Source organism: Eleutherodactylus coqui, chromosome 4, assembly GCF_035609145.1.
Source record: "Eleutherodactylus coqui strain aEleCoq1 chromosome 4, aEleCoq1.hap1, whole genome shotgun sequence".
NCBI lineage: Eukaryota > Metazoa > Chordata > Amphibia > Anura > Eleutherodactylidae > Eleutherodactylus > Eleutherodactylus coqui.
This window is the reverse complement of record NC_089840.1, coordinates 80,828,474-80,851,454: the sequence shown is the minus strand read 5'-3', so window position 1 is coordinate 80,851,454 and position 22,981 is coordinate 80,828,474. Positions and strand designations below refer to the sequence as shown.

At 39.7% G+C, this 22,981-nt stretch overlaps 1 protein-coding gene across 31 annotated transcripts in view; it reads left to right on the top strand.

Moving 5' to 3' along the window:
* Positions 1 to 3,509: 3,509 nt before the first annotated feature.
* The window catches only part of ELN (elastin), a 107,963-nt gene continuing 88,491 nt past the window's right edge, over positions 3,510 to 22,981 (top strand). For all 31 annotated transcript variants that reach the window (XM_066599758.1, XM_066599752.1, XM_066599749.1 and 28 more), the window contains exon 1: positions 3,510 to 3,645. In XM_066599758.1, the coding sequence (XP_066455855.1) occupies positions 3,567 to 3,645 (79 nt within the window). In that variant the 5' untranslated portion in view covers positions 3,510 to 3,566. The remainder of the gene's footprint in view (positions 3,646 to 22,981) is intronic.

The following is a 22,981-nucleotide window of genomic DNA, read 5'->3' as shown; positions in this document are numbered from 1 at the left end:
GCAGCGGAAGTAATGGTAGTTACACAACAGTTATTGGGGCAGAAGGGAATGTGTTATTCTCCTGAGCGCCGCCTGAACCTTCTAAGACCGCCCTTGCTTACCTGGTTGGTGCTATCAAAAGCCTTAAAGACTAAGCAATATAACTGAGCCTGAACTATGCAGTTGATGTTTGAGAACCCTTCATCATTGCTTATGCAAGTCCAGCATCGGGTTATTCAAATTACTTATTACAAGAAACTGCCGTGCTTCTTCACATTGAATAAAAGTTACCTTAATTTGGCAGAGATGAGGTCCATCTGTGGTGTTGCACCGAACTATTGCTGAATTTCTGGAAGAACTTGTAACTAAGTCTTCACCCAGAGTTTTTCTTCGGAGGTGGTACAGAGCTGAGAAATACTGCTTGGCCCTGCAGTCTTCCACTCAATTGGTAAGTCTATGTAAGTCCCTGTCTGAGGTGCCCCAATCAGGAACAACTCTTCAGGCTGAGAGGTTAGTTTCAGCAAGCATGAAAAAGCCTGTACAGAGATCTACAGCTGGCCTATGGGACGAACGATCATACTTTTGATCACTCATCCTTTTAAGCTAATTAATGAAACTGAAAGGGAGGAGACACAAATTAGATATTAAAAAAATCTTTCTGAGAGTGAGAGTGATCAATGAGTGGAACAGGTTACCATGGGAGATGGTGAGGTCTTCATCACTGGAAGTGTTCAAACAAAGGCTGGACAAACATCTGTCTGGGATGATTTAGTGAATCCTGCACTGAGCAGGGGGTTGGACCCGATGACCCTGGAGGTCCCTCCCTTCTATGAAATGAAAGGAATGGTAGTGTGCACATGTGACTACCAGTTCATTCATACAGGGATACTTAGGACCTTTATTCTCATGATTAGTGAGGGCCTTAGTGGTCAGAACCACATGGATCAGAAACCATTCACCTATTGTGTGGTTAGGAGATTGGTTGTTAACTGTGTGATAGGAACCAAAGTACCACTCCATCGAGGCAAGTGGCTGATTGAAGAGAGTCAGACAAATAAATGTACACTCACAGTGTACATATAAAAAATACATAAGATAGGTAAACAGGGCATAGAGCTCCAGAAGGTTGCTATCTTTACTACAGGTACATGGTAGGGTGCCCAGGTGGTTCTGGTGGGTTAAAAGGGTAGAGAGAAGCTGAATGTTTATGTTATAAATACGAAGACCAGGGATTGGTGGTGACAGGGGCAATTAAATGAATACTTGTTCATCCTACATCTATCACGTTGAACTTCAGGGACAGAGTTGTGCAAATCATGTTCTATAACACCTGTTTTGGGCACCAAGATAGTTTGTATCACCTGTATGGAGACCAAGTCAGATCGTTGTCTCAATATCCAATATACTTACATTACAACATTTGGGTGGCCACAGTATTGAAGAGTAGGAGCTTCTAATAAATATGCCCACCAAATATATAACCGGGAGGATCCTTTTTCACCTATGTGTGATGTAGGAATTAAAGTCCTGATGTGAATATTTGAGAAAGTGGCAGGAAATTAGATGGGTGTCAGTGGGTATTTAATCTCCATACTTTCAAAAGGAATGCAAGCTAAACCTTCTTCAGTGGGTACCAATGTAGCAGTCTCCTCCTAAAACGTATGCCCACGAGGAACCATTGCATTGCAACTAGAGACACCCTGTTTGATATAGACTATCTTACCTTAAGTAATTGGACACCTAGGTAAGAATCAAAAGTAGTATATGTTATATGTAAGTATATGTAAATACTTGGAAGGGTCTCCTTTAGTCCTTATAACATCGGATACTCTCTGTGGCATACTTTCTACTAATGTCTGATACACTTCAGTTGGTATTTCCCTCCATTCAATCTGCAAATGTCGGGCAAGTTCTCACAAAGAAGATGGAGGTAGTTCATATTTACTGACCCAACATTCCAGTTTATCCCAAAGATGTTCAATGGGGTTGAGGTTGGGATTCTGTGCAGGCCAGTCCAATCGTGAAACATCCATATCCTCAAACCAATATAAAACAGCGTTGGATTTGTGACAAAGCCCATTCTCTTGTTGGAAGTATTGCTAACCATTCCCAAAGTATTGCCACATTCTTGGCAGCACATTATTGTGTAGAATGTCAAGCTGCACCTCTGTGTTCATGGTCTTTGTCACTACAACAAACAGATTAAGACTATGCCACATAAAACATCCCCAGACCCAAATAAAACCTCCACTGTATTTAAATGTTGGCATAACACACTCAGAAAAAAGGCATTCCTAAGGCATCCTCCACACCGAGGTACATCCATCTGATTTGAAGATGGAGTAGTGTGATTCATCACTCCATAGAACGTTTTTCCTTTGTTCAACTATCCAGTGATGATGCTCATTGCACCATTGTAGATGGGTTGATGCATTTACTTTGAGAGAACACGCCAGACATTTGCAGGATGATTGGAGGGTAATACCAGCTGAAATACCAGCTGAATACCAGATGTTAGTAGAAAGTTTGTCATGGAGAGTATCCAAAGTAACTAGGGCCAAATGAGGTCCCAATAAGTATTAGCATATGAAAATAAATACTACTTTTGGTTCTTGCTCAGGTGTCCAATTACATTTGGTAGGATAGTATATACAGGAAGTTGATAAATAAAGAGTTTATATAGACTTATTTGTTAGTAGACTCCATACTAGTTTCCATTCGCCTTCTCAATTACCCTATGCATTACAACTGAACAAAGTTGGATCATTCTATACTTGTCAACTCTGATTAAAAATATCATTTGGAACGAAATAGATGTCACATTAGTTCTATATTTTCTATATGTTGCAGAGCTGCACACCTGATCTCATGCAAATGCATTTGAAGTCATTGTACTGTATATTACCATCATAACCAGTAACAGGTCTTACTGAGATTTTGATCTAAAAACCTACCCATTTTCCTGTTTTACAATAGGAAAGTACCATAAACCGGAGTCTTTACAAGTTATTGTTTTACTATGTGATATTATCCAATATTGAAGGCAAAGGGTTTCTTTGCCCCTTAAGCACAGGCTCTCGTACATGCTGGAAACAATCTGCTTAAAAGTCAAGTCTTCTCCAATTTCTCCGCTGTTAGTCTTGCACCTGTGCTTGAAAATATCGTGATGAGTTCATTGATAAATATTGGACGTCTTTTCGCCCTTGTGTACGGCTAGGAAACATATTTGATAAATCCTCTGTTAAGAGAGTGTAGGACAGACAGACAGAAAATGAGAGAGACAGATAAACACGGAGAGGAGAATTCTGCACCCCCTCTCTCTGGCTCTGCTCCCATGTCTATTTCAGCCAGAATTGCAGAACGTCAGCCAAGAAAAATGAAAAAAAAAAAAAAAAGAAAAGAAAAAAAGGAAACAAAACAAAATAAAATATTCCCCCTCCTCTCCCAATAATAAGGGGGGGTGGGATGGGGATGCTGGCACTCTTAGAATGACGTCGTGTCTCTTGCTGCCCCTCCCTCATTGGGGATGTGAGCTGAGCGGCGGGATAAAACCCAGCATGTGTGAGGGGACGGGGGCATTGTGAGACATGGAGAGCATACGACCTGCCGCTCCACTTCGGAGCATCATCCTGCTTCTTGCCTTCTGCCAAACTACTCTGCAAGGAGGTGAGTGACTATGCACACAGCAGTGCACATTTACCTACAGATAGGGCCGGATCATTCAATATTCTGCAAGTGTTCCTGATGCTTTTTCTAGGCTGCACATTGCTAAATTGGAGTTCAATAAATGTTCTCTAGAACTTTACATATATCTTAGATTGGACATCATACCATGCACACCACATTCTATACACCACATCCACCTGTCTGCAATACACAGTTGATAAAACATAGAATTGATAGATCACTAGGTGCTTGCTATGACTAGTAAGCATCATACCTTGAAGAAAGGTATGATGCTCACTAATTTTGGAAAGTTGCTGAAAACACCTTTAATTCTCCCCCTATGGGGTGCAGAACCCTGGTTTTGGAGCTGTTGATATCCTCAGTTTGGATTTTTGCAGTTCCCAAGTTTTGCCAGAAACAACAAAACTTTAGAAAGAAGAGCAGGCACAGGGTGAATGCCAGGCTTGACATGTAGAGTAGAGAAGGCGTGTGAAGACATGTGAATTCATTCAGTTCAGATATAGTATCAAGCAGATATTCACACGTGATGTATAAAGAAAGGTAAACCTAGAGGGGCCCTGGAAACCAGAGATACTAAACTACCTCTCACGTAAGTTAGGTTGCATGTAATAGGGGTAAAAGTGCATTTTTTGGACTAGAACATCAAACCCTAGTTTTAACCTCTTCGTTACCATAATATGCTATGATATAAAATGCCAACACAAGTGTACTATATTAGATAATACTATATGCAGATATAGAAAAACTAAACTTGTCACTTAACACTTTGTGTTGTGATAACTTGTGTCATGCAATGCCATGCAAACTGCAGGTACTGTATGGTGACAAGTGGCAAAGCCCATCACTGCTCTATCTGATAGCTCAGCTGAAACTTCTCTAAACTTCTAGACATTCTTTTACCTTGTTAGTAGAATAAAAGAGCAATTCCTATAATAATATCTATACTGTATATCACACATACCTGCTTAGGTTCTCCCGAAGACATTGCCCATCCTCTTGCATGCTACACAAGCAGGATAAACTTTTCCATGCTTCAAAACTTTTTCAAGCATCCGTCTTTGGCTCTAATGTATTCCAGACAAGTTCATGTAATTAATGTTCCTTCTTGAAGCAATGTGTATACACAGCGAGAAGCGTACGGAGTTGTACTCTGGATGGATACTACAGCTCTGATAGAGGGCTGGGTCTAGTACCACAGAGGAAACAAGTGTCTGAATTGCTGCCAAATTTCTATGGACCATAAGTGCTTTGGAAAGTGAATTTTACAGTGATTTGTACTTGAATGTCTTGTTTCTTGCAGACATCTGAGTACATTATGGGGGTTAAACTGTACATTTCACGCTAACTGGAAAGTAGACTAGTATACATGTAATTCTTACATTTAAACACATTGCCAGCAACGGAAAGGGTTAGTTAACAAAGCCAACTTGTAAGGAAATCTTGCATGTGCCTGCCTTATGTGCAAGCACTGCCGTCGTGTTTCACCTCCTGATACCTTTTACTAGATAATACAGCATATATGAGTTTTTGCATCTTTATAATATTACATCTGTGCAACAATCCTACAACGCTGATAATGGATATACATCATATGCATTAGTGCTACTTTACATATATTATCTCCTATACTAGCTGAAGACATTCCGGTAAATGGGTACATGTAGGCTTTAATTAAACTTTAGAACATGTCCAGGCAGTCAGGGAATTGCCAACACTAATCAAATATTGCTTAATAGCATATATATATATATATATATATATATATATATATATATATATATATACACACATATCTATCTATCTATCTATCTATCTATCTATCTATCTATCTATCTATCTATCTATCTACTTAATGCTACTGGGGTGCCACCAAACACCCTTCCCCTTGCCAGGGCCAGTTATAGCTGAAAAGTTAGGAATGATCATCATTCAAAAAATCTTTCAAACGAGCAAAAGTGAATGATAATAGTTCAGTCTAAATGCACGCCAATGGCTGAATGGCGAACTTTTCGTTCGCCATTAATTCTATGCAGGCATACAAATCATAGTTGGCTCATTTACTTATTATTTGGCTTAAACAGCAATCATTCAGTCCCTCTCATGCGCTTAAACAGGGGCTGAACGATTCTCGTTTGAGCAAGCCAATGATGCATTTGCCTGTCTAAACAGGCTGCATGAGAGCGGACAAGTTAGTGGTGACGTCACTCGCTCATTCGCTCGTTCAAATGGGAACCGGCTTGTCTGAAAGGACCTTTTCCTCAATGTTGTCCAAATCGTATTTGCAGCTACAGGAAATGTTGGCTGGAGGTGATTACGGCTAAAGGGGAATTGACAGGTTGTTAAGGCTCCCTGCACTGTGGGTGTGCTCAGTAAAAGACATGAACGGTACAACGTTTTGTGTGTTATTAGTTAGATTGTGTTGGTCTATCCTTGCGATTTAGACAACAATCATTTTGTTAGTCATCGATGCAGAATTCCAGGTCATTCCAAAGGGTTCACTTACTTTTGACTTGCAATTTTGCCAGCTGTGAACTGAATCTTTGGAAAGCCTAGCTACAACTGTCAAGCAGTTAATTAGTCTTAATCCAAGATAGGCTCTATAAGGGATACTTTAGGCTGTTGAAGAATGATTATAAAAGTTCTGGCAGAATTGTAGTTCTGTAGAGTAAATAAATGTCATTCTCACTTACGACGTTGAGTGATTATGTCGAAGAAAGATTACCTTACTTCAGCAATTTACATTTTCTGGAAAGAACTCTACATTATTATACATGTACAAGCTCAAATGTATACGTTCTGTAGAAGAATTCACTGTCCATGGTATGAAAAGCTAAGATTACTAGTTCACAACTCATTGATGCCCATATTGTAGAATGGCTATATCTCTTTGGAGGTCACTGTCCATGATCTAGATTCTAGGTTCTCAACCATGTCTGTAAGGGCACAGTACTTTGATGTAGTTCATTTGAGTAGGTTGTATGGATTGCGAATGGCACTAGGAATGGCAAGTTCATTTTTGCCTTCCATGTCAAGAGCAGTAAACCATGTTATATAAAATGCTTGGTCTACTTGTTCGCAGTATAGAGTTAATGGGCATGCTCTACACAATGTCACTGCCTTACAACTAATTACACTATACATACAATATGTTAACGTTTGCATTAATGACTGTATAACATAGCCAGTGAGGAAGGACTCACATCATCACTGTCTATACTAAATTATTCTGTATGTTATACACTATGCTCAGTCTATTGGTTTATAGTATAGAGTTTATGGGCATACTCTATACAACTTGGCCATATGACAACTAATTGCAGATTGTATAATATAACCAATAAGGAAGCAATCACTACATCAGTGTCTATACTAAAGGATTTTGCATGTTATATACTATGCTCAATCTACTAGCTCATAGTATAGAGTTCATGGGCATGTTTTATACATTCAGTCAATAAGTAGTCACTTTATCACTGTCTATACTAACAGATTTTGCATATCATATACTACATTGATTCTCCTTGTTCATAGAATAGAGTTCATGGACATACTTTATACAACTTGGCTACATGACAACTAATTACAGATGATATAATATAGCCAATAAGGAAGCACTAGCTTCATTAGTGTCTATAGTAAAGGATTCCGTATGCTATGTACAAGGCTGAGTCTATTGGTTTATAGTATAGAGTTCATGGGCATGCTCTACACAACAACTAATTACAGATTGTATAATATAGCCAATGAGGAAGCAATCACTTCATCAGGATTCTGCATGTTATATACTATGCTAAGTCTACTTCTTCGTACTATAGAGTTCATGGGCATGTTCTATACACAACTAATTACAGTATACAATATGGTAATGCTTATCCTAGTGATTGTATAACATAGCCAATGAGGGAAGACTCACTTCATCACTGTCAATACCAAAGGATTCTGCATCTCTGCTTAGTCTATTGGTTCTTAGCTTAGAGTTCATAGGGATGCTCTATACAACGTAGCTGATTTCCAACTTTTTATACTAGACATACAATACGTTAACGCTTGCACTTCTGATTGTATAACATAGCCAGTGAGGAAGGACTCACGTCATCACTGTCTATACTAAAGGATTCTGCATGTTACATAATATGATCAGTCTATTGGTTAATAGTATAGAATTCATTGGCATGCTCTATACAACTTAAGTTATATGACAACTCATTACAGTATATATACTATACATTAACGCTTGCACTTCTGATTGTATAGTATAGCCAATGAGGAAGGACTCACATCCTCCTGTCTATACTAAAGGATTCTGCATGTTACATACTATGATCAGTCTATCGGGTCATAGTATAGAGTTCATGGGCATTTTCTATATAACTTTACTACCTTACAACTAATTAGAGTATATATACTATACATTAACACTTGCACTGCTGATTATATAATATAGCCAATGAGGACGGACTCACATCCTCCTGTCAATTCTAAAGGATTCTGCATGTTACATACTATGATCAGTCCATTGAGTCATAGTATAGAGTTCATAGGCATGCTTTATACAACGTAGTTACATGACAACTAATTACAGATTGTATACCATAGCCATTAAGGAAAGACTCACTTCATCAATGCCTATACATAATAATTTTGCATATGTTCACATTTTGAAGATATTGCCCATCTTTGCATTGGACACCCATGTAGAGTATTAGTCGAGATCAGCTGAACATGGTCAATTAAGGTTATCCTTATCCATGTTATTCTTAGATTCAGATGAAAACCTTACTCTAAAGAGGACTGTAGTAGAGATCTGTTTCTCCAGATATTCCAGATGTTTTCTGTCAAGGGAAGCAAAAGCTTTAACTTGCAAGTGAAAGCTGACACATTCACATCTGACACGAAAGCAAAGGCTGGAGCTGTTAACGCCTTCCTGCCAGCGAGGACCTGCATACCTACGGAGTAACATTGCCATTGCCCCATTGTAATAGAACTCAGATTACACCATAACTTTAAATCAGCCGCCTCAATGTCTCATGCAAGGACTTTAACTGTCTTGGCAGGGCTTGAAAAGTTAACAGTTTTCTGGCGAACTTTGGGTTAATACAACAATGCTTTCAGGCATCTTGATTACAAGACCAACATCCTGTTAGTATGTGAATTACACTCCCAATTAAGCAGAGTCGCAGCATGATATAGTGAGTGGAATATGTATAGGATTAAGCGGTCGCTGTTTAGCAGATGTGTCCCCTCTGGATGGACTCTCACGTCTCTGAATTTACAGTTTTGTACAGTTGTATAACAATTGCATGCATAATATAAAGCTGACACCGATGTCCGTAGGCAGGTTTTTGGAATGGTTAGTGCAAATAGCAACAAAGCAAAAATAACAGATGTGAGTTCATGGATCTGTTGCAATTCTACATTTGTTTACAGCTTTGGAATCATCAGTAAATTCTTTGTTAAGTCATTAGACCAGGAATGATGAAACAAGAGCATTGTGGGGGGGGGGGGGGGTTAATTGATCTTCCCAAAATGTTATGGATTATTTAGCACTATCATGTATAGTCACTAAGTTAATTCAGATAAAAAGGGACTTTGGTCACTGGGCGTCAATATCTTATTGAATGGCATCTCCTATCCGGGAACCCTGCCAATCAGCTGACTGGTGGGTCTGCAACACTTACTCGGAATGCTGTACTTTTCATAGTGGTGATTTGGAGTACTGCAGCCTTGTCCAACTCACTTCAGTGAGGTAAAGCTGCAGTACTCCAAACGGCCACTGTAAAATGATGGCGTTCTGAGTAAACTCAGCTTGCTGGACCGATATAGACATTGAAAAAGCCACAGCAGTGTTGAAACTGCTTCAGACATCTAATGGTCTGAGACGATGGACCTCAACGGATCAGACATTGATGGTCTATCCTAAGGATAGACCCAGGGGCATAACTATAGGGGATGCAGGGGATGCGGTTGGACCCGGGCCCTGGAGCCTTAGGGGGCCCATAACGCCTCTCTTCTCCATACAGGTAGCCTAGTAGTATGAATAATTATAGTTGGAGGGCCTTGTTACAGGTTTTGCATTGGGGCCCCGAATCTTTAAGTTAGACCTCTGGATCGGCCATCAATTTTTAAAATTCAGATAGCCCCTTTAATAGACATGGTGGCTGCTGTGAGGCCAACCAGCTCATAAGCCTTTTCTATTGTTAAAGAAACCTCAAAGGTGAAGAATAGTTGGTGATCACAACTAGAGATGAGCAAGCATGCTCGGTTAAGGCAGTTACTCAAGCAAGCATCGCTCTTCTCGAGTAACTGCACACTCGTCCGAGAAGATTCGGGGGGGGGGGGGGTAGCAGCAGGGGGGAGAGAGATCCTTTAAATCTGCTCAGACCAGTATTCAGTTACTTGAGAAAAGCGATGCTCGCTCGAGTAACTGCCTTAACTGAGCGTGCTCGCTCATCTCTAATCACATCGCATGATACAAGGAGGAAATTGAGTGTGCTCAATAATCATGACCTTTCCTGAACTCCCTTAGCAGGCTGTTATAGGGGTTGCAGAGATTTAGCAATTGCACATAGATCCTGGAGCCTGCGCCAGCCTAAAGGCCCCTATGCCCCATGTGAAGACAGCATTATTATCAATGACCATGGTAGGTGGTGCTATTAGAGATTCTACATTTGGGGTAAGAAGCTTCAAGTTACACCTCAGCTACTAATAGGTGTCATGTGAAAGAATCTGACCATAGTCATTGGTAAGTTATAGAGCCGTGTGGTAACTAGTTACATCCGTGTGTGGATCCCATAGAATTCACTACAATTTTATAGGACTGCTCCCGCAAAAAAACATATTGCCCTAATTTCACAATGATGTAGTAACACTGGGTGGCGTCATCTCACTGCTCAATTTTATATTAGATACATAGCCTATAAAATATGATAGATAATGGCATGTCATGTCCTGGCAGTTAGGTAGTATAATTTTGCCCTGGGGCTCAGAAGCTCTAAGTTACAACCCTGGCCGGCCTTTTTTACATGACTACAATTTATAGTAGTCAATGGGAACCTATTAACAGCTACAAATATCGAGGTAAACAAATCTCTGAAATGTCAAAGCTGCTGCCCAGATATGGCTATATATCACTCACTTTGCTGCTAATTGGACCGTTAAAGCAATAGAATTACAGGAGGAAATGATTGCAGCTTTATACTTTGACAAGTTTGGTCCATGCTAGCACCAGGTCTGGATCCAGCAGACTCGGATACATGATACTTCTCCCAGTTGTACTTTTAAAAGGTTTTCAGGCGTATTCTTTCCAGAAGATAGAATGAGGTTTGGCAAGGCGTTGTTTCTTTTCCTATTTTTTTTTTGCAGGATATTAACATAAAAGGAAATATTTTATGTGTGAAAGAAAACTAAGACAAATTAAACATCCTTTTTGGTTCACGCTTTCAAGTTTTATCTTGCCTCTAGGTTTTTCCGCTCTCATTAAGAGTATAACAATAGGTCAGCTTTTATACTTTTAAAGTGGTAGTGGTGTAACTGGACGTTCTAGGTTCCAAATAACCTGCCTATGTTACTCTGTTGCACAAGCCAGAGACATTGTTCATCCTTTGGCTTACATTTGATATCTCCACAGTATTTCCACTACTCAGCAGAAGGCCCCGGCACAAGAACAATATGTAGGCCCTCAGCTTTCCAAGTCCCAATTGAGAAGCTAATTGTAGAGCACCTCTCCAGAAAATCCTTCGTCATTAGCTTATCCACCCGAAATTGTAAACCATGGAATCATTACCAAGTCTCTTGCACTTACAGAACCACTTCAGTGCAACTTTTTTTTCATTCACTATGTAACTAGTCCCTCAGTATATAGAACTCGGCTAGTATTACCTTATGTAGTTATTCTTTCTATCTGAAATTCCTGGAATCTTTCTCCTCAGGTGGTCGTGTGATCTCATTCTGACTAGCTGAGATTTACTTGGGTTTATGTGTTCTTAAATTAGTCAGTTTTGCAGTCAGCATAACTCCTGTGATCATGGACTTAGCTAAAGGCTCATGGGCCTGGGTGCAAAAGTTGATCTTGGGGCCCCCCAACTTCTCTTAACCCCTTAACGCAAAGCCGTAACTTGAAGCTCCTAGGCCCCAATGCAAAACCTATATATAACAGGGCCGCCAACTATAATGCTTTATTTATAGTACTAGGCTCCCTATATGGAGAAGAGAGGCCTTATGGGCCCCAAGGCTACTAGGACCAGGTGCAACCGCATCCCTTGCATCCCCTATAGTTATGCCAGTGCTTGTGATGGACCCTGCCATGCAAGCTCCTCAAAGGGGGATGCAAAAACTCCCATCACAATTACTGCTGATTAGAGGTTCCTATCATACAGTTATAATGAAGAAGATTGCAGCTCATCCTCCCGACTGTATACATATATATGGTTTGTAATTTATTTAGGTGAAAACAGAATACAGAAGGTAATGCCAGTGTCTTCCCTACAGGCAAGGATGTTACTGGCTCTAGCTGGTCATGTAATGCTGTGCTGACACATTATGGGAGTGTTAGCATACCATAGGGAAAGTAAGCAAAGATTAATTTCAGCATCAGGATGGTGCTAATAAGCATCAGACAGGTGGCTGCACTGCATGGAAGTGACTTCAATGTATATAGGAGATTTCCAGAGTCTGACAGGCAATCTGCTAAATGGTGCAGGGATGAAAAACAGTGTTTTCGCTAGAGTAGCTCCTTAATTTAATAGATAGTAGGGCACTCTATTATTTTTACACATAGTAGGGGTGGACAATCTCATTCACAGGGATCTAGTGCAACTGGGCAAGTTGTCGTGTTGGCATATCTGCCAATGTAACATGGAATGGCTGTGATAATATTGTAGGTGATTTTGGCCATAATTGTTATATTTTATAGCTATGTGTGCATTTTATGCAGTATATATTTGGCTTGATCTTATGAGGTTGACTCTATAGTCTTCACTATGGGACTGAATGGCTTCTGTATAAATCAATAGATCAAGTAAAATGAAGTTCAATAAGAAGTATTACAAAGCTTTCCTATACTTGCATCATTCATTCCTTACAAATTGTACAAGGTACATAGATGGAAACTGGGGAACAAAATGCTATGTGTTATGAGGAGGGTTAGTAACATACTGAAGGTATACTAAAGTTACTCTTTGGATGATGAAAAGTAATCTGTCTATTTTCACGGATTCCAGTGGTTAGTTTATATTTCAAGAGTAGCTAGACCTATGTACACGAGGTTGTGTAGGGCCTTGTGTGGTGCAGAGTGTTAAGGCAGCAGAAAGGCTGAAGGTTCAATCTTTGCGTGGTTCAGGTAGCCGGCTCAAGGTTGACTCAGTCTTCCATCCTTCTGAGGTCGGTAAAATGAGTACCCAGCTTGCTGGGGGTAAAAGATGACTGGGAAAGTCAATGGCAAACCAGCCCGCAAAAACATTCTGGCAAGAAAATGTCACCCTAAGAGTCAGTCATGGCTCGGTGTTTGAACCAGGGGACTTTACCTTCTACAAGGTATACTACACACATTAGTGGCGTCAATTTGTCTAGCCATAGTGGGCCACATCCAAAGGTAGAAATGAACTAATGAACTATGGTGTAATTTTAATATGACTAATCAGTGAAGATGGATACCCAATGGAGTGGGACTTGGCAGACATAGGATGCATACAGTAACTTTAATTTGTCCTGGATTAAAGTACAGTATATGTCAGGTGTATGTCAGGTTTATTTGGCTACACTTCTTTTCAAAGGCACAAAAATAATTATCTGCCATTCAACAGCATCTATCATGTAAGCATGCTTACCGGCAAACTTCTCAACTGTAAGTCCTACCATATTCATGCCCTTTATTAACCTTGTGAAAACCCTTTCCTGGTCCTGATTGAAGACAATGCTGTGTTTTATCTCAATACCAAGAAATAGTGATTCTAATGATGCTCCTAAATTGTGCCTATGATGGAGTCTTAGGGACGAACTGGAGAAATCTCTTGTGCAAAAGTGATCTATAACGGATCACTTATATCAAGACAGGTGCGTGAATACTAAAAATGTGTAATGGAACAAATGCTTCACAATTAAAGCATCCTTCCGGTTTAGGGACAAAAATGTGTCCCGGAAACAGAGTGGGGCAAGTCATATATTACCTGCTCTGGAACCTTCTTGTCATCCCTTTGATCTTCCTGTTTTCGACCATCCAAGATGACCACCACAATTTTCTAACTATCTAATGTACACTATGCACTTCTCTATGATTGGCCAGTACTAATCACATGGCTAATCAGAGGTAGTCTGAAAATTCTGAATCCTGAAAATAGAAGCAGTGAATCAGAAGGCTGGAAGAGAAGAACAACTGCAGCTACTATTACCCCTTCTTCACCCGGGATAGAATTTGCCCTGAAACTCGTGGGTCGCTTTAATTATTTTTTATATGAAAGGCACTGTACAAACCCATGTAGCTCTGCTTGAATATACTGTAAATATAATACATATATATCATGTGCCACTACACCACTGTTAGATCTTTCTAGCAGTAATGCTAGTACACCTCTAGTCTTTCTATTGGCATATCTAATTTCTGTTATTGGCTAGTTTAACATTTTGTTAACTATTAAAGTGGTGATGAAATGCATATATAATATTAGTTTGTAGGGACTTTAAATCCCATTCCATCAGAGTTTCCTTATTTCATCTAGATTTCCTTGCAATTGATTCCTGTATAAAAGGCTCAGGAGTAAATTACTCACATGTGGTGGAGCAATGATGTACTGTAACCTTTCAGTAACCCTTATATAGGAAACATACTAGAATACTTAGCATGTGCTTATATGGCAGATAGACAGTAAAGCTTAGGATCACACTCATTTACTGCTTGCTAGAAAAGGAAGTTCAACTCTATGAGAATCACTTGCAGATATATTTTTAGAGCTTTTCGTTTGGCTAGGATATAATGACCCCCACCACCAGCACACACACGTTAAGAATGTGTTTAGGCACAATGTAAATTCATCTAAATGCAGAGATTTCGATTTTAATTTAGTTGTCCATAGTATATTATTATTTTATCTTTGCTTTAATTGAAATCAGCTCCCCATGTACTTACCGGTAGTGCTATGCACCTGGTGGACATGTGGTGGGCTTGTGCTTATACACAAAAGCCAACCTGAACAGGCCAAAGCTATAGTGTGGGGGGACAGAGCATATGTCTCAGCTCGTGAGCAACAAAGTTCTAGTCATTGGACTCAGCTTTGTTTCAAACAATCACAGAAAATGGCCGTTACTGAATGAGGAGTGCATATAGATGCATCCTCTCACCATGCAGGTAGCTAATTACCAAATGGAGGAGCATTTATATTAGTGTAGGGACCCACTACAACGCAAGGAACCGTGAAGTGGTTAGTGGGCTCATGTATCTTGGCCAACATCCAACCAATGCCTTGCATTTATTATCTATCATTTACATGCAGCGTGGCATTGAGACTTCAGGGGGAGCCCAGGGTGGCAGTACCAATGTGGTTCACTGAAGGAAATGCAGGGCAACCCGCCAAATTATCATGGCGTCATTAATAGGTTGCTGGTCTGCATGGTGAACTACATATATCAGAATGGTCTGGCACCCTGTATCCACTATGTGTGGGAGTGTACACCAAGCATCCACCCCCCTCATTATCAGGAGGCAGTGTGAGTGGGTGTCTCATCGGTGTCCTGCACAGGTGTTATTGGCTCCTCCACTTGGTAGTTAGCTACCTGCATGGTGAGAGGTTGCATCTATATGCACTCCTCAGTCAGTAACGGCCATTATTTGAGATTGTTTTAAATTTTTTATTTCCCCTTCTGTGATGCAGCTTTGTTTCAAGGTCGCAGAGCTACAAAATAGTTGGTCTCAAGGCCCTTTTACATGGACCAAAAATGGTTCAGATTCTCTCTAGGATCGTAGGAATATGAACAATATATGTTCAGTATAAATGCTGCCAGCGAATGAATCACGAACGATATTTCGCTTATCATTCAACTTCAGTTTAGGCAGGCATAAAAACTAGACGACGATCGTCCTGTGTAAACAGGCAGTCGTTCATCTATTAAAGACTGCCTGTTGACGGTGAATGGAGATGGGCAGCTGGAACGATCTCCAGCCGCCCATTCCATAGGCTGAGCGATCATTGCTGCTGTGTGAAGGCAGAGGAGGATTATCACTGGGATAAAAGGGCTCTTGGTGAGTAACTTGACGACCATTGTTTATTGCCAATCTGGGCACCAACACTATTGTGAAAACAAAATCTCTGCCAGCAATATAAATGATTTCAATGTTAAGTCAAACAATATGACAGAAAATGGGCACCTGGCAGGGATTTGTGACTTGATCACTCATAACATAAGCTCTGAGAGAGGATTTTTCTATATCCCTTCAGAGATAACCACATAGTGTTGGTGATTTAAAGCATTTGTGTTGCTTGATCGGTGTAGTAAAAAGTCATCCAGGGTTCATATCAAATATGGTGCCCCAATGGATTAGCAAAGGTGCATAGTGGTGCCTCTTGCTTAATTACAACTCTGGCCCAAGGGAGTTTTTGTTCACCACTAATTAGTACATAATAGAGGCAATATTTTCATACAAGGACTAATAAACTTACATTATACCCAATGTATTTACATGTTCTTTATGATTCCTTTACCACCCAAACTAGAGATTAGCTCTAGCTTATTATATGTACGCACTTGTCTCCTTTATGTCACATCCTCACCATCAATGCATAAAAACATCATAAATGGAGAGCACTGAAGATAAGTGCAAAAAGTATGTGTTTAAATCTTCCTGTCTGGAGTGTCTTGTTAAATAACCCTATATTTAGAAAACCTGGCCAGACGAGTCTATTAAATAATTTTCCATGGATACTCATTGCAAGGGATTTTAACTTGAGGCTTGATTTATTAAGCTAAAAGTAAATAGACTGTAGTTTAGTCTGAACACATTTCCACACCACATAAAACTGAACCAAACCCAAACTGTTATACTAGAGTATTCTACACAAGTGATTAAACTTGGTAAGAAACCCATCTAATTTCATGCATTGCCATAGGAGAAGGAACAATTAGAACAAAACAGTATCCAAAAATAGTCTCTACTGAAGAGGTACAGTAGACCGAGTCCTTATAAATGTTGACTACTCAAAATGGCATTTGGTCTAAAATCTTATACACTCAGCAGTGACACCTTGTACATGTATATTTTGTAAGAAGGGTATCTGATGTCTCATTTAAGCAGTCTAATGAGCAGAAATGTTAGGTAATATAGAAGACAGGTCTCAAGGAACTCTGACCTTGAGAATGAGGACACCAACCACAGCAGATCTTCAGGTTACGTGCCCCTACTGGGTTAATCTAGTAACACTGGTAAGAGGTTTGGGTAGCTATACATATTGTATATTTTAGATTATTACCTCATGAGTATTTATCAAGTGGTTCAACCCTGCCTGGTGCCCTTAAATGTATAACAAGAAGATGGCCTATTATATACCAGCTACAGAGCCCAATACTAGTCTGTCACTTCCTGATCTTTAGAAAATACTTTTCAGCAGTCATCTCACTAACATCACAGGCAGAATTACACTGAAAACACCCATAGTAGATAACAGGATTCGCCCTTCACAATAGCTATAAGCGGTAACTATCTAGTCCTCCTCAATGCAAAATGCACAGGTCACAGAGCATACCTAGAACAATCTCCCATACAAGTCAATGGATCAACTCCTGTCCATTTTGTGAATGTCTAATGAAGTTGCTATAACGCATATCTCTAAATGCTGTTAAATGTAGCTAAGGAAAGATGGCCGTCCCCATAGTCACGTACAGACAGCAGTATAAATAAGTTCCTTTAAAATACAGCTTTCTCTGTATGCTTACAGCCTATAGGCCTGTAATGACTTCCCTCTCACATTAGGTTCCACCCCAAAGACAACAAACCCTCTAAACCTAAAGAACAGAATACCTGGGACTAACAGTCTTTGAAGTCCATAATAAAATGAGAAATAGTGGTCAATTTATATTTTATTTGCTTCCAAAACCCATAATAATATTGTCATGAGCATAAAAGTAGTCCATTATGTTGCTAGGCTTAAGATTTGAACAGTCATGAAAATGCCTGTGTAACAGAAGAGATCAGCCGTGCCTCACCAACAAGTGGAGACCCAGCTTACAGTTTGAGAAGAACCTCTTTAAAACTTGTCCACAACTAATTTAACTTCCTAATAGTGTTGAGCGAACCGAACCAGTAGAACCAGTAGAACCCTGTTTTGTGTCGAACTTTGCTAACAGTTTGGTTTGGCATTAATCTGAACCAAGCTTTTAGCAAAGTTCTACCTGAAACAGGGTTCTATTGGTTTGGTTGGCTTAACACTGTATTCTGGTTTTATGAGTGTTATATGGGGCTTTTATGGCTCTTAGACAGTGTTATATAGGGGTTTTGGTGATCTTCAAGGTTGGTTCAAACTAATTTGGATCAAACAAAAGTTTTTGAAAAGTTTGTTGAACCAGCTGAAACAAACTTTTTGAAATACAGAACTCTAAGATATAGATGTATGATTCATTATTTAAATAAAATGTACAAGACAACACTGTTTATGTTAACCCAACATCGATGCTATGTTGACATGTTCTCTACTGAAATGTTTTCCAGCTCAGCTTCTCCAATGCCATATCCCAACATGGATGATAAAGTTGTGGCTTTAAGTATAAAGTAATCTGAAGTAATCTGTATGTAAGGATAAAAAGTTTTAGTGTAGGTACTAATTTCTTAGAAATGCTGAAAACATAACCATATATGCAGGTATACAAAAACCCTAAAGATTTAAAAAATGGTAATTAATTTATCATGGCATACTATAAATATGTCACATATTGAATAAAATGTTTGAAATTTATATGAAATGATCAAATTCATGAAGTATCAATAATACAAAGAAATGTGTAGGTTTTGTAGAAGTACTGTAAGATAAGCTTTAATGATAACTATAAATGTGTATACAATGAAATACTTACACTTGACAGTACTACACTGCGTTAATTGAATCAGTAACATTTCTTAAGGAACTAAAGCATAATTAATAACTTTTTATTTTCTTGATGTGAATGACTGTGAGGGTTAATGTTACGCTCCTGTTGGCAAATAAGCCCAAGGTCCACACGAACATGACCCAAAAACATGGGTTAGGGAAACTGACCATGTGTTAAGAGAAGATGGTCAGGCCCTACCTAACAGTGGAGCTATCACCTCAATAAAGGCTTGAACCTCGGCCCTGGCTCTTCCAGAATAGGTGGTACATGGAACCAGGACAAGTATAGACAAACCCAATGCACAAACTGGTAACTAACAGATGGCAAACACACTTACCACTTAACCTCACACACTAAAGCAGATGGTAAAGCTGAATAGAAAAACAAGGGATTAGTTTGTACATTGGCCAATGATCTTAAGCCGCAAGGCCACAATCAAGGCTCCTCGTGTCTTGTGGTCCCTACTCTAGCAAAACACAAAACAGGCAGTACAGGACACAAAACACCCAGCAAGCTGCAAACTGACCAGACGCTACACATACAGCAAGCTGACATGACACAAACACAGGCAGACAAGACTGAGGAAATACAGCTTCCTCTTGCAGATGGGCTGGCATATATATCTACCCCCAAACCCAGGGGATTGGCTGACCTGAGCAACCACACCCAGCCAGCTCAGTTAACCCCTACCTGTGAAGGTGTATTACTAGAACTCTGAAATACAACACAGAGTCCAGCAGCACAACCTGACAGTTATACCATATGATCCCAGAGGGGTTTCATTATTTGGCAGCACCTGCAGCTCACTTTGCTGTCTGCTGCTCCTCCACAGAACAAAATGCATGGTTTTAGATTCTGCTAGTATTATGTATGACAGACAGAAAAAATAAGCCAAGGTCATTCTCTGCGGAAGAGGAAAAGCTTTAACAGCTTCATGTCCTATCTTCCTCTGCAGCCTCAGTACAGAATACAAGATGTTTCTTCCTTCCCTGTCCTCTTCATAGTAAGAACATCTGTGGATATAGCCTAAGGCTCTTTACAACTCCTTAGAATTCCTGCTACAAATATATACTGTAAGATATCTGAGTCTGAGGTAGTCATCTTGGCAATCCATACTTATAGTATAACATATAGATTAATTTTCCAGATCATATAATAGTATAACATTGTGATTTTCGGACTAGCTTTCTTTAACATGTAAATCCTAACTGGGACAATGATGAAAACTGTGACTAATAACCAAAATATACTAGCTGGGGTCAGTAGGATAAGCATGGATAAACCTTAGTAGTCAGTCCCCCATCAATCCAACATTTTTGCAATCAAATGCATCTATACGGATGTAGCAATCATTACCATGACTGACACATTGTGATAACTCCACTTACAGCATTGTACTGCATTGTTGGTAAGTTATCACAACACATTAAATGTCAAGTCAACATTTGCTAGATCTGCACTTGTTGATAACAAATTACATTTGAGATAAAATAGGAACAGATGTTCATAACAAGTAAAGAATTACAATTTTGCTACAACTGGGAAATAGAGATGGGAAAACTTGGGTTCGAGTCTGACAAGGTCAATATCAACATCACTTACTCAATACAACTTCATTAATCCAAACATATACATAGGCTCCTTGCTTTCCCATGCTACTAGTTTCATGTGTAGCCAATGTTAGACACAAGATATTGTATCTATTGTACAGTTTTCCACAATACGTTGCCACTTCAAAGCAATTCAAAAGAATAGATGTATGTCCCAGGTAGTGTTGAGCAAACCAAACCTTGTCTTCGATTGAACTTTGCTAAAATCTTGGTTCAGACTAAACATGAACCCTTGGTCAGTTTCGCAGTCAAACCCACAAGAAGAAGATGATGATGATTATGATTGTGGTGGTCCTGTGGCTCAGTGGTTAGCACTCTTGCCTTGCAATGCTGGGGTTCTAGGTTTAAATCTAACCAAGTTCAACATCTGTACAGAGTTTGTATGTTCTCCCTGTGTTTGTGTGGGTTTCCTAATGCTAATAGGTAAATATAGATGGTGAGCCCCAATGGGGACAGAAAATATTAATTGATATAAGGTTCTGTATAATATGTATGTGTTATATAAATAAAGGTGATTATTATGAAGCATGAAGAACATACAAACTCCATGCAGATGTTGTCCTTGGTCAAATTTGAACCTAGAGCCCCAACAGTGCAAACCACTGAGCCACCACCATGATTATTATACTTCGAGGTATTGGCAAAGTTCCAGTTCAAACTAATTCTGAAAACTGATCAAAGTGAACTTTTAACCCTTTCCAATCCACTGTCTGCCGTCTGAAGACATTCTGATTGAAGGCTGTACAGCTTCGATGTCGGAAGACATCCGGCAGGGTATTCTTACTGTATAGTACTGGCCGCTCTGTTGTCGGGGGCCTCTCCAGCATGTCCCATACCATAGTACTGACTCTAGCCAGCAGATGGTGCCATTGTATAATGGCAGAAAGAGAGAACCCCCTAGGAAACCCTGAATCCAAAATTGGATTGCAAAGGGTTAATGTTCGCTCAACACTAGCCCTAGGTCACTTGATGTAATAGCTGCTATGCATTATTCTGTATGTCATTACTTTTCTGAGAATAATCATAGGATCCTTCCAAGCAATCATCACACAGCTACTTATGTACACTTCATTGTGACAAAGCAAGTTGAGGGCATCATCGTCTTCCCTATAAACATCTAATAACATGGCTAACCAGAACAACGGTCTTGATGATTGACTTCATTTCACTTTCCAGCCCTACAGATAAATGCATAGAAGCAATAAAAATTCATCTTGAATTATTAACCCAGATCAGCAACTAAGGTTGTATGATGGACTTTATAGACATGCAGCCACTTAATAGTAAATAGGTACCAGTCATTGAAAATGAATACTATTGTTCGCTGACTGTCTCTTATTCTCTAGTCTGTTGCAAAAGAGCGTGTAAATCTTAGATATCCAACTTGCATTCCACAGGGTTTAGTGCAGCAAAAGCATGTGAAGTTTTAGTACGGATGGAGTGTAGTAAGATTTTTGCAATGTCAACTGCTGCAACTGACAGCTTGTTTGTCAGTATTTTGTGTTGTGCATTAAGAATTACGGAGATTAAGATGTTTGCCATTTGAGACATTGACCTAAAATACCTTAATTAGCACAATAGATCTCTGTAAGCTTGTTCTCTAGTAATTGCCAGAAACAAGAACAGCTGCAGCTCTAATCTGTAAGGTGTCAGAACCCTGGACAGCTGCCCCAATGCAAAGGCTTATTATAGGTCAAGGTGGTTCCCAGTGCTGTCTCCTGTAAACTCTACTCTAAAATGCGTAATGGCAAGGGGTTTGTTGCACCAGACAGTGATAGTCCTACAACCATCGGAATCCAGATACAGGGTTATAATGTATATATTATTTACTCTTCTGTAACAAGTGCTCTTTGTAATTCTTGGGTAACTGATGGACTAATGCCTCTTTGCAGCCCCTTAACTTTAGCTGTCTTAGTCACTTTTCTATTGTGTGTACAGATGTAGCAGACTTTAGCTTAAAGGTCCATTTACACACACAGATGACCGCTCAAAATTCGTCAGAAACTGACAGTTTTGAGTGATCATTTTGCATTAGCTACTAATGGGCTAATCAGCCCATTAGTAATTAAGTAGCTTCATTTGCATGTATTTAGAGAACAGCGGGTGGCCTGTTTTCTAAATACATCCCTATTATTCTCCAGCAGGACAGCTGCTGAAAGAATGTTATCAGCACTGTGCAGAGAATTCAGTATGCAGTCCCTCTTATCAGGCACAACGGATTTTAAGCTGAGCTGAACTTAGCGATGGATGAAAAGTGCATGGTAAGGGTGGCTTCACACGAGCATGTTTTTATGCGTACATAGGTGCGTACATAAATGCGCACCTATGTACGTGCAAAAACACGCATGTATGAAGGTCCGTGCATTGCCTTCAATGGAGCCGCAACTGCTGCCAGCGGCTGAACTGAAGGCAATGGTCTGCCGACACCCCTGAATTGTTTTTCAGGGAAGGGCTTTACATATAAGCACTTCCCTGAAAAACAAGAATTTTAGTGTAAAAGAAAAAAAATACTTATCTGTCCGCCGCTGCCGTGTCCCCGCGGGAATGAAGAACACATCTGCCACATGTGGCAGATGTTTTCTTCATCCATGTGAGGAAAAAGAATTCCCTGCTGCACCTGCCACATCTGTGACAGATGC